Below are 13,164 nucleotides of genomic sequence, written 5' to 3' on the forward strand. Positions count from 1 at the left end.
GTTGAATTTACTACAAACTTGTACCTGTCTAGAACAGAAGAAAATAAAATGTCATGTTTTCTGTTTATCATTTTGGGTATAAGGAAATTTGCTTTTATTCATACTTCAGGTTTTTAACCTTGTGTTTCATTCTGGCAGGAGAAGTAACATTGTTTGTTTGTTTGTTTGTTTGTGTGATTGGTTGGTTGGTTGGTTGGTTGGTGGGTTACTTTGGCTAGATGCTACAGCTATTACCATTTTAAATATTCTGTAGCTCTCTGCATATAGAGAAAATCGTGAGCACAACAAAAGGTCAAGATTACTCAAAAGTTTGATGGACAGAATCAAGATTCGCCTAGTTTGATGGACAGAATTAAGAAAATATATATCTCTGTGTGAGTAGTGGTAGAAATGTCAGCAATACTTTGAAGCTGTCTCCCTCTCCCATCCCATGCAGCTCTGGTCACCAACAGTGCTGAGATCCTACAGCCCTTCCTGCTTGGATGTGATACCAAGAACCTGCGCATCGTCCAAATTTGCCTCAACTCCATCCAGCGGCTGATCACCCATGAGGCTCTCTCGCCGGTAAGATGATTCCGCACCAGATTTCCAGACCAATTTTAAAGATAGTCTGGAAAGATACAATAAAATATGACAAGTGTGACACTGAAAATTTTGTCAAAACTGGATTAAAAGTTAAAGGGTTATGAAATTTCAAAGATTTGCTAAATTTTGCAAAACAGTTCTTGAATAGTCGATGTGAATATGTAAGTAAAAATGATTGTGATATCATCACCTTACAATTTTCCATTGATCATATACAAAAAAAAAAGTAAATTGAATTCATCTGTGATAGAAATGGAAAATGTGTTATTCATGGTTGAATAACTTCAAAATAATGAACAGTCAGGTCTATCGGGAGTTGGGACTGGGGGCATAATTGCATCTGAACAAAACACTGGAAATGTAAAAATTTTGTGTGTGAAATGTATGGCATGTTATGACTGGATGACATCATCAATTCTCGGTATCGCCAATACCTAGGTGCCATGCGCAGAGCAGCATTTTAGATGCATTATTGGATAGCCCAGAAGACAAACTTGCCCTGGTTTTTTGACTGCGATGCACTCAGGTCATTCCGTCTTTATTCAGGGGTATTATTTGTTGAAGCTTTCTTTGCTTTCCATCATGTGACCAGCACATTGAAGCCTCGCAGTTGTGAACCATGACTCTAGTGACCGCAAATCAGTAAAATGTTGAGTTTTATACTCATTTTTAGTTGAATTCTAAGCGAAGAAAAAAGCAGCAACGAAACAAAAGCAGACAAAAATTGCATTGAATTGCATTGGAACTGAGACACGTGCAAGACAACTGGAAGCGACAATGGCACTGAGGAATCCCACAGTGCATCTGTGACAAGGCTTTTTAGCGTGCACAGAAGTTTTCTGTGCGTTGGCGATATCGAGAATTCACTCTTTTCATAGAATGTTCTTGAAACGTTTTGTGAAACTTAGCAAAACTTCACAATTTCATACCTTCGTTAATTTTCATCAGATTTTTATCAAATTTTAGATGTTTTGCAAAGAACATTTTACTCTTTCTTTTTAGTCTAACTTTCAACTGGTCCAGAATTCCCCTTTAAATGATTTTTCTCTTTAAGATTTACAGTAGATCTTTTGATTGAATGGATTCTGTACTGAATCATCCATAAATTTGAGTATGTAAGCTGATCTATGATATTTACATGTCACAATGATATAAGAATGTACTGCAAGCATAAACATCGATACATTTTAATCCTTGAGATATAAAGATAAGATTTCTTTCTGTGGATCTGATAATATTACGACAATCACTGAAAAAGCACTCCTGTTTTACAAATTGGTCTCAGTCTCTCATTCTGGAGCCATGCGCCATTTGTCAAAGATTCAACAATTTGCCTGTTATATCTGAGTCAATATTCACCTTTGACAAACTGTATAGAAATATTCAAATTAGCAATGAAGCAGTGTTGTGAATGGACATCCAGTCCCAAACAAGCAGCCATGTCTTTATTCTCTCTTATCTGACTGTGACTGCATTGCAATGGATAAGTGGTAGTGGTAGTATGATGACTGAATTTCCAGATCGTGACAATTTCCTGTAGATAGGAAGTAATCACTACGGATAACTTTGTACACCTCATACAAATTAATTCCCTTGTAGGGACACCGTTTGTCTTCACCGTATTGCCTCCAAGATAATTGGCAGTTCCCCATTGACCTAATTCATAGCATACCAGGTTGCTGTGAGTGAGTTTGTATGATCCAGTAGAAGTCATTCACAGGACAGATTTTATAGTATTCTCAACACTTCTGTAGTGAGGTAGAATGTAGAATCTACTATTGTGATTGTCTGAACACTCCTTTTCAGCCATCTCTCTTGATATTTCTGTAACGACTTATCACCTCAAATCGATTGGATTGCATTATTACCCCCCGAGGTTATGTTTTCATTAATAATAATAATAATAGTGAGACTCTTATAAAGCGCTCATTTCTACCTAAAAAAGATACTCAAGGCGCTATAGAACAGAGTACATGTGTCATGTTACAACAGTATCACAGGAAATAATAAGAACAATAAACAAACAAACAATATATACGTACACATATACATACAGGTATACAATTGTCAATTATTAGGGGCATTCACACACACTGTCAAAAAGTGGATTGCGATCCAACATCGATCTTTTTTGCGAGCGTTCATACACACGAAAGTTACCATGGGCGCTAGAATAAAATCATCCCTATGGAGAGAGAAGTGGGACACTGTGCATGCCCTCACTCCACAGTTTAATCAGCTCCAGCACCTCCTCATCTCTCCAATGTGCTCCCGAAACATGCCCACTACCAGCAGAAGAACATGAACTCTCAATTTCTGCCATAACTTTCATAAAATTCACCTATTCTCTCAGCTCACAATAACCGAGACGCGAAGCTCTGGTATAACTGCAAACTTGTGTAGAGTAGAGGAAGAATATTTACACAATACTGCACATGCACTTTGCATTGTCTGTACGTGTAAACATTGCACATATGTGCAAGCAGAGGGAATGCACGAATAGCTGACAGAGCGAATACCGCCTGTTTTCATTATGCGCGGTGCATTGTGGGATAGACCCAATCGATTTTTGATTCATGACGGATTCACACACACAGCGCTAGGCAAATTATCGCTATAGTTCTGAAAAATCGCAAAAAGAACTGCGAACTGGATCCCGATTGCGAGAGTTCATGAAAATTTTCTGTCCACACACCAAAAAAAAGAATTGAAATTTCCATCGCGATGCAAAAATTGATTTTCAAATCTCACCTTTTCTGTGTAGGTGAATGCCCCTATTAGCGTTTGTTTGTTTGTTTGTCTGTGTGCAAGATAACTCAAAAACTTGCAAACGGATTTAGATGAATCTTGCAGGAAAAGTTGATAATGACACAAGGAACAGATGATTAAAATTTGGTAGTGATCCGGGAATTTTTATGAAATTTTGAAGGTTTTAAAAAAATCTTTTGACAGATAGGGTCAATGAACTTGGGAGTTCAAGCCGTGCGTATAATTTTGAGGTTTGCATACGTGCTCGAAAGCGTGTGCTCTGCTCGAGTAAGGCGCTGTGCAGCTGGAAGCTGATGACGTAAACAAAAGGCTTCTACATTGGGAAATTCAGCGATTTTCAACATGTGTATATGGGTGGAAATGAGCTGCTTAGCGGAGGTCTGCGCTCTCCGAGTGCTTGTCTAGTTCTGGATTGCATTATTCTGGCAGCTCTATTTCACACACTTTTTATATCCTATGCACAATCCTAATGTCACTCCTTTTTGTCTTTTCTTTGCCCTATATGCTCATCTGAACATAACCTCTCTTTACAATTTCCATTATCACTTTATGAATGACACCTTCCTTTTTTTACCCTACGTACCCATTACAGGGTAGCCTCAACATTCCATCATATAAAACTATAGATACAGACAATTTGCTCATGACAAAGTCAATGGCCCCTTACTTTAACTGGTATGATCATTTCACTACCAGAGCACTACTCAGACCAGTATGGTGTGTTTCATTCACCTGGTTATGAAGCTCCTACTTCATTAAAACTTTTGATCAGCAGTCCGTAACAATATTGCATATTGTGTGGCATAATATCGGACACGACAGACTGATGCGCATATTCAAAATATGATAATTGCTGTTAGTAGCGGTATAGTGCCTCATATTTTTGTTTCCTGAAAAATGAGACCTTTTTTATTCTAAATGTTTTTCTAGATTTCAGAAAGTTATTATTGCCTGCTATTCTGCACCTCTGCTGATATGTTGCTTTTTTTTTTTTTTTTTTTTTTTTTGCAACCATGATATGAATGCAGGGAGGTAATCATAGACACAAATCATGTTTCATGTCATAATGTCCTACATCCAACGCAAAAATATGCAGCCATTTGATCCACCTCAAGGCTGCCAGAAACCTTCACAGAATAGAAGGCATGTGTACGTCTTGAGGCCTTTAACTGGAGATGTTCGCTTGGATTCATCCATGCTGTGTTTATCCTCGGAAAGTCCCGAAGCAAGGAAAAGCCTGCTGAACATACTGCTGATGCCTTAATGTATTCAAAGCCCTGGGGACAGTATTTGCACGGAGCACTGTCTGTAACTGCCCTGCCCCTTGGGGAGGGGAAGCAAAGTGTGGTCGTGTTTTTAAGCTGCAGGTTGGATTAACTAATCAATTCTTGGGGAGGATAAGGAACACATGATGTTACCATAAATATTTATGGAACCCCTACCCAAACTGCACATGTGTTGCATTATAGATGAAAGTATACCATATGTCTGGCAGTGACAATGGCTGGAAGTATCTATAATCCATCAAGAGAGAGTAGAAGTGAAGGGGTAGATGGAATACTGTGTATCTCCTTTGAGGGGCTTTCACTCTGGGCCTATTATGTAGAGTTCAGTATGTATAGAAGGCTCATAAAAAGATAGATAAAGGAAGGAAGGGAATTACAAATTGTGCTTGCATTGCAAGAGTGAGAAGAAGAAATGTGTGGGTAAATCCTTGGATCCAACCTCAAAGGATTTTTCATGAGACTGGCATATATGGCAGTATATGCTTTCCAGTATACATTCATACTGGAAGCACATTCTGTTATCTCGGTCATTTCTACCATTTCTTTTGCATTTTAGATGTGTTTAACAATGTCTTTTTATGTTTAATCACAGATTGGAACCTGCAAATACATGTAGCTAGCAAAAGGTATTAAAACAGTATAAGTAAAGATTTCAAGTGTGTAGATTTTCTGGGAATAAAAGAGAAATGGCTAACTTTTACCCAGAGCTACCACACATACAAATAATACCCCCCCCCCAAAAAAAAAAGCAATCAGGATTTCAAGATGAAGAATTTGTACATGCTAGCTCCAATCAAAATGTGAACTATCACTTTTTTTTTCACCATTGCAAACCCTGTAGAATAACCAATATACGTCTAGGAAATCGAAAATGTCAATTGATTCTCAAGATTTATGCGTCAGTCAAGTTATGCTTGCACTAGCATGCAGTCTTTTCTCTTTCTTTTAATGTACAGTGTACGTGGGAAATCAAAAGTGACTGCCATCAAAACTTGATACTTTGTTTTGTTTTGAAAACCATTATGGATGCATTTTGCTAGGCCACTTTGATGCTCCAGAGATACATGTAACCATAGTCCCTTGTGGGATGTACATGTGATGTACCTGCCTTGAAGGCTTCATTACCTACACTGGGAATAATCTGATGATCCAGATTTGCCTCCTAAAGCTCAGCTAGAGGGTTCAATTATTTGTGGTAATGCCCCGTGTTTTCACGCTGTCAGAGTTGTTCCTTGAGCTGTAAACATTCTTCACTGCCTGCCTGTGGCAAGTAGTGGAATACATTTTGGTACATGAAGATAATATCAACAGAATATGTCAGTTGAAAGCTGTATATAAATCTGATTATGAGATTCCATGGTGAAGGTGTAAAAGCTTGCACTTCATGTGGCATCCACAAGCTCAAAGGAAACCAAAGCCCAAATATAAATGGAGATTGAGTGAAAGCATCAATATTAATTGCGAAAGTTTGAGAAAAATGGGGCAATTGATTCAAAAGCTATGAATTTTTAAAGTTTCGGTGCAGTCGTTGCTAATTTATTTAAGGAGACTACTACATTGTATACTTTATAAAGTCATATTGGACATCAATGGAAAGAAAATATTTATAAAGAAAATTGGTGAAGGTGTGAGAGCTGTGAGGTCATTCTGGCCACCCCCGTTATCCGTATTAGACCCATATAAAAACTGGTATGATAATAATGATGAGTCCTACTCAATTATTAAACCACAGAACCAGAAGAAAAACATACAGGCAGCACCAGCAATAAACTTGATAATGTGCGACGATACAGTAGTGTACGACCCAAACTGGAGGTTGACCCTGAACCTGAAGGGGAATAGGTTTCGCATACAGGGCACGCTAACTTTCATGATAACGGTACTAAACTACAACTTGGGACCCCCCCCCCCCCCCCCCCCCCCCCGCAGGTAGTAGATAGAGCATGAACCCAAAAATGTCTTGTGGTTCTAATAATCAACTAATCTTTAAGATTGCTTACTTTCGAGTATGTCTGCATGGAGATACACTATTAAGACCTAATTAGCAAATCAGCAAAGATTGAAACTGTGAGCTAATCTTTAAATTTAGGAACATCTTGTGAATGTAACTCATTTTTGTTATCTCTTCTTTCCTTTTTGTGGAACGGATTTATTTTCAAATTACTGAAATGCATTCTGTTGCATATTGTCACCATTTTGCATTATGTCAACGTAAAAATATTACAAAAAATGAATTAAAAAGGGGAGATATGGATTCTATCCTTACTCTTCACCAACTTTAACCATACAAATCAAGCACTGAAACTCTTGTTTTTATGTGCTGGTATTCCAACTTAAAGGAATACAGCAGTTGACTTGAAGCAAAATTTATAGCTGAATGTGATTATTCTCTGGTTTTGATTTTCTAATGAAAGGAGATACAAATGTAACTATTGTTCTTCATAAACCCTGTTTGACTGTTACTGTATTCAGTACCTGCCAAAATCAAAAGATACAAAATGAGCTTTTCTAGATCTGGCCCAACCAAATGTGCCTCATGATTACATTATTGCCAGTTGCAACTACAAATTGTACTATGTCTGTAATGTCAAAGACATTTCTAGATGGTGGTCCTTTCAGAGTTTATGCTTTATAAATCTCTATCTATGATTCAAATGATATGCCATAATAGGCGTAAAAAGACAAAAATAATCCCTAAGACAAGCTTGGACAGCTTGAAATTACTCTTTCAGGGCACCATTTTGATATATCAAGTATGCAAAATAGATGGAACATTTAATTAAACATTTATTTTGAAAGTACCACAGAGGATGTGGAATCACTGATACTAATGTGAAATTCCTCTCCTTGAGACCTTATCTTTTCCTGTAATTCATGCTCTTTCATGTGAAACCAATTCTGCCAGCATAAGTGCCCTTTTAAAGGCTAGCTAGAGATGAGAGAATCAGCCATAATGGTACTCAGTTCTCCTGCTTTTAGATGCTTTAAAAGGTTTTCTGTACGAGTCTTCCAACTAAAGCAAGCAAAATGGAATGGCATGACTCTCTTTAATAGTGTCTGTCGGTATCCTACCACAGAGGAAATGTGATATATAACATACATGGTTCACATAAAATTTGTGTATTCAAATAAGTTAACCATTTTCACTTTAAACATGATGATGCTATGGTTGAATATTACATTGGGATCTCTCTAATCCACCATTGATGGAATTAAAAAGAAAAAAACAGAAGCTTAATGCGAAGACTGCAGATTAGTATGATACTGATACGATTAGAAAGAATATTTTTTGACAGGAAAGAATCTTATGGCTTTCTGCCTGGAACTCGGTAGGATACCCACTGGTAATGAGCGAAGTAGGAGCCACTTGCCACATTAGCCCTTTTGGCAATACTGTTCATTAGCTAGGCATCCCATCAGGAAGGCCAAACCACCAGTCTCTTCTGGCCCAGGAGAAATGTAATATTGTATTAACCCAGATTGCAAAATTACAGTCTCTACCCCCACTTTATCTGTGATCACATCTTACCCTCCTGGCAGGAAGTAATATCACTGACAAATGTGAGCATAGAGGACTTTCACACTTGCAAACTGGGCCCTGTTTTATCAAAAGATAAAATTAATTTTAAATTTCCTTACCACACAGGCTGCCATAGACTAACAGTTGAAATCAACTATATAATCAATTTTAACTCTTCATAAAACAGGGCCCTGGTTTCCTAACATGTTTGTAAAACAATATTAGTGGAATCCACCCTGATATGAATTAGTGGGACAAAATCTCAAAATTTGCATCGCAATCCAAATTTTGAGATTTTTGCTTGTGTGGACATCAAAATCCCACAAAATAGCGTGATCAGCAGCAAAATTCAAATCGAAAGAAATTTTGCAAGTATTTCGGAATCCAAAGAAATCTTGCCAGTATTTCAGAATTATGGTAATTTGAGGAATAGTGCGATGATTCACATCGCAGTGAACGCTGGAGGAAAAATCTCGAGATTTTTTTCGTCCGCTTTACAAAACACACATGTATCACAACAGTGCATGAACACAAGGGCAAGAATCACCATTCTGGTAGATTTTGGGCTTGTACAGTTTGGTCAACAAATTATCTCAATCAGTGATTAGCCGCATATTTCTGTCTATCTGATGTGTGTTATGAAAAGGCACAGAATGTTTCAGTATTTGGATCAAGATAATTATCTCGCTATTTTGTCTGTGTGAATACAACTAATGTCATGCTAATTGAGGAGTTGAGGCCTTCACAGCATAACCTTGTCTCACTTCTGCCATGGTATGTGTGTGTGTTTAGGTATACACCTCCATGCAAGCAAATTGAGAGTTGCACGTTTGATTGACAGGTGTTCGTCACACAGCTTTATATTATTCAAAGTTAATGGTCAGGGGGAGATTCATATCTAAATTTACACCTGTACTCTAAACTTGCTTGGAAGCATGTTTCAGAAACGTGACTACAAATAAAATCTTTGGAAGTGTGAACCTGTCAAGTTCTGCTACAGCATGATGCTTGGGACGACTCAACGTGCTAAAATGACATCACAAAGATTTTAAACAAAGGCAGATGAAATATCTCAAATGGCAATGCACATGTGAGCAGTGTGATATCATTCATGTCTGTGCCCAGCTTTATTGAGTACAAATTTGTCCACACGTATGTTAGATCAGAGGGTGATGTGTTTTTATTGACTGCAAACATGAAATTAGATTTTGTTCAATACAGCTCTCCACTAATTGCAATTACCATGGCAATGGCTAATCAGCTCTGTGTGAGTACTTGTTGTTGCCATGGTTCCTGTGGCTGTTGGGGGTGTTTGTATGAAGTAGGGGGCTGTAATTACTTTCATAAGGGTAAACTTTCAGCCGTCATATCATCATTCAACAACTTTCTACATTCCATCCCCATGCATTTTGCACACAATATGTTGTAAAGAGTGCCATGATGTGGGAAAACATGCTGTTTAAGAGCAATTTACAAAATTGTACATGATAATCTACAGGTGAAAGAATTTAACCGTCATATCTACTATGGACTAAGAGGAGTGTGTGTGTGTTTGTGTGTACAACAAAGACAAAATGTATCCGTTTTCACAACAAAAATTATTGTAATGATGTCAACTGCATAGAAAATTGTGTGAAAGGATAAATCATTGTAATAAAACACATCTGAAATCAATCAGTGATACTTCTCTTCAAGCGTACTTATACTATAAAAGCAAGATATTTTTGCTGATTGAACAGCCAGCCTTTTTTGCGGCATAACATTTTTGGGAATTGTTACTGGCATTCAGTGCGTAGAGTGTAGACAAGAACTTTCTTGTGTACTTTAATTCGTGGATCATGGCTATCACGAAATTCGCAAAATTGAAAATGCACGCAAACATTCCTCATTTTACAGTACACTACATTTATTACCTCCGCCAAGGGAGGAGGTTATGTTTTCCTTACCGTTAGTTTGTTTGTTTGTTTGTTTGTTTGTCCGTGTGCAAAATAACTCAAAAAGTAGGTAACGGATTTGGATGAAACTTACAGGAAAGGTTGAGAATGACACAAGTAACAAATGATTAAATTTTGGTAGTGATGCGAGAATTTTTTGGAAATTTATGAAGGAATTTTGATATTTTGGCAGGTAGGGTCATTGAAATTGGGAGTTCAAGCTGCGCATTTTTGAGGTTTTCAAACGTTCACTAAAGTGCGTGCTCTAGTTTCTGCTAGGGCGAGGTGCGCCGCGCAGCTGAGGATTTATGACGTAACAAACTTTAAGGCTTCTACTAGTATATTGGGAAATCGGGTGTTTTTTCAGCGTGTATACCTATGGGTGGAAATCACTGATCTCTGTGGAAGAGCCCAAAGAGCTTTTCCCCAGTGGTGGAGAGGAGAAAAAAGAGCAAAATCATCGCTGGAAAGTAGCTGCTTGGCGGAGGTCTGCTCTCTCAGAGTGCTTTTCTAGTTGAAACTGTCATCCAAATTTATGACAATTTTTTGTTCCTGTGATTCATCATTTTGTAGTGCATATCAGATAACAATACTTTACAGACACTCAAAACATTTGGGGGAAGGTCAGTATAATACAAAAAATTCCACTGAAAGAGCAGAAATACCTGTATGTTCAGACAGTTTAGGCTAAATAAAGATCTTTCGCCTATTACAACTGAACTTTATACCCCTGCTATTGATGCAGTGCATGCAGTATGTAGATCCTTACAATCGACCATGTTGGCCTGTGTATGAATATTGTCCAGATATCTATACAGGGGGTAGGGGTAGATGTGCAGATTCAAAGTTGCAACCTCATAGCAAAACGTAATTAAGTATCCATCTTAGCACAGCAACCTCATTGCAATGTCTTCTTCACTGCTAAGCTGAAGAGAGGAATACTAAGTGGCAATATCTAAATTATTTGATGTCATCTTCTGCCACAGTGCCATATTGAGTACAGGTCCTGAGCACTAAGTTCATCAAAGGCAGGTGAAATGCCACATATCTCACTTTCTTCTCCCTGCTTTTCTGTATTGAGTTTGCTTTTCTGCTTTTTCTTTGTTTGATTAAAGAAAAGAAAATTTGTGTATTCTGTGTGAATCCTATAGTTTTCACATCTGATATAAGTTTGTAGATTATTTGTTAAAGCAGTGAAAGTGATTAAAAATGGTAATGAAAGCAAAGAGGAAAATATATTCTGTTTTGTCGTCTTTTTTGATGTGGGGAAGAATGAAATCAGTAGAAAAGTTGCAAAATTACACGATATGAAATTTTTAAGCATGAGAAAAGAATAATTAGAGCAAGGGATTGTGGTGACAGTTTTAGAGCATTTTTGATGCAGAGTTGAATCTGCAACCAAGCAATCCCTCATTTATCAGTGCTCGTGTCTAAGGATTGCCTGTAAATACAGTTAAGCCTACTTTGAAAGTGATTATTAATGCTTACTGCTTTTTCATGAATACCCGTACATTCTAAAGGTCATCGCAGTGATCGAGCGCACTTAGGCTTGTCTTGAATAATAGAAAGCGTAACGGTGGTGCCCATGCTTTACAAAATGTGCCTCCCCCCCCCCCCCCCCCCCCAAGAGGCTACTGTCTGGCTCAGATTGATTGTGATTTCGCTCATACTGGGCTGTTTGTTGTTTCATTAGTCAAGTAACATATCATATAGTCACAATACGTGTTTCCATTTATTCCCTTTTACAGATTCTTTTAAATAAAACAGTTTCATAAACCACAGATAAAAGAGGTTTATGCATCAGCCCTGTCGGAACCAAGAACCTAATATCCTATTGTCATAGCTTCCCTGATATTTTGAATGCATGTGGGGTTTGCACATATGGTTCGTACATTTCTTGCCAGTGCAGGAAGCATTTGTGGCAAATGTGGGACTATGCTGGTCAGTGCACTTAGTGCATGAAATACATGACAAAATTTTGTGTGTCTTCAAAATTATGGCACAACTAAATTTTGGGGTGACTCTCGGACACTTTTGTTAACTGTTTGAAACCCTCCGTAAACTATGCGCAACCTATGTATGCACAAATTAGTTGATCCAGTGCATACCATGTATAGGGCAGTGAAGATGTACATGAGCCAGTTAAAACAAGTCTCATGACCACAAAAGACAAAATAAAGTTGACCACTACAAGTATGTCATGGCAGTGAATACCACTGCATGAACACTAGGTAGGTATGGTGTAAATATGATGTGTCAATATGTGTCCTAAGATTACGCATTCCGTGAACTATTCATGAATTTAGCATAACCCCAAAAATGATTACGTGCCACTAAATAACACACACTGGCATGCCATAATGTGGAGCAGTGCAGAAGTCAAAGTGTCAGGACGACTTTTATTGCCTTCTGAAAAAGTTAATGGAAACTTCACCCAAAATGTGATTATATAATGTAGGTTCAATGAATAGAGAAATATAGCTGAAGAATGATATCAGTGAAATTTGAGGAAGATCAGATAATGAATCTGTTCAAAAGTTAAGAATTTTCAACATTTTTATTAAATCCATGTGTTGTCATTGCTTGATAAGAAAGCTACAGCAATATGTGATGCTGGTCACAGTAATGGAACAGTATAAAGAAGATATAAAGAGAATTCAACAAATAATTTCTTAAATGTACACATTCCCTAAACTTTTTACTGATGTATATGTAACATGCCCCATTCCTTCTTAAGGAGATAAGTTTAAAAGTGCTTTTTCAGTGTGCTTGAAAAATGAAATTATGTGGAATTTTGTGAATATGCATTCTGCATATTGCTGTTTAAAAGTCGTGAAATATTATTTACAATAATCATTTGATTTAGTTCAGAGTTAAATTCAGTACTGATAAGGATAGACTGGGTAGGATTCATTCCACTCTCTGAGGAGATGGGTTCCAGAACATTTGCATTTGTGTAAATACTGCCCCATCTGTATAAGTAGTATACTCACACCCCTTTGTAATTACAACAATGACTGCAATTGATAAATGACCCAAAATTCTTATTTGTGTATCTTCTCTTCTCCCC

At 37.5% G+C, this 13,164-nt stretch overlaps 1 protein-coding gene across 1 annotated transcript in view; it reads left to right on the forward strand.

Moving 5' to 3' along the window:
- LOC139743853 (protein MON2 homolog) overlaps positions 1–13,164 on the forward strand; it is a 97,308-nt gene that overhangs the window by 14,302 nt on the left and 69,842 nt on the right. The window contains exon 4 of the mRNA XM_071654310.1: positions 437–564. Within this exon, the coding sequence (XP_071510411.1) occupies positions 437–564 (128 nt within the window). The remainder of the gene's footprint in view (positions 1–436; positions 565–13,164) is intronic.

Source organism: Diadema antillarum, unplaced genomic scaffold (genome assembly GCF_040938485.1).
Source record: "Diadema antillarum isolate AM-2024a unplaced genomic scaffold, OU_Dant_1.0 seq00001116_RagTag, whole genome shotgun sequence".
NCBI lineage: Eukaryota > Metazoa > Echinodermata > Echinoidea > Diadematoida > Diadematidae > Diadema > Diadema antillarum.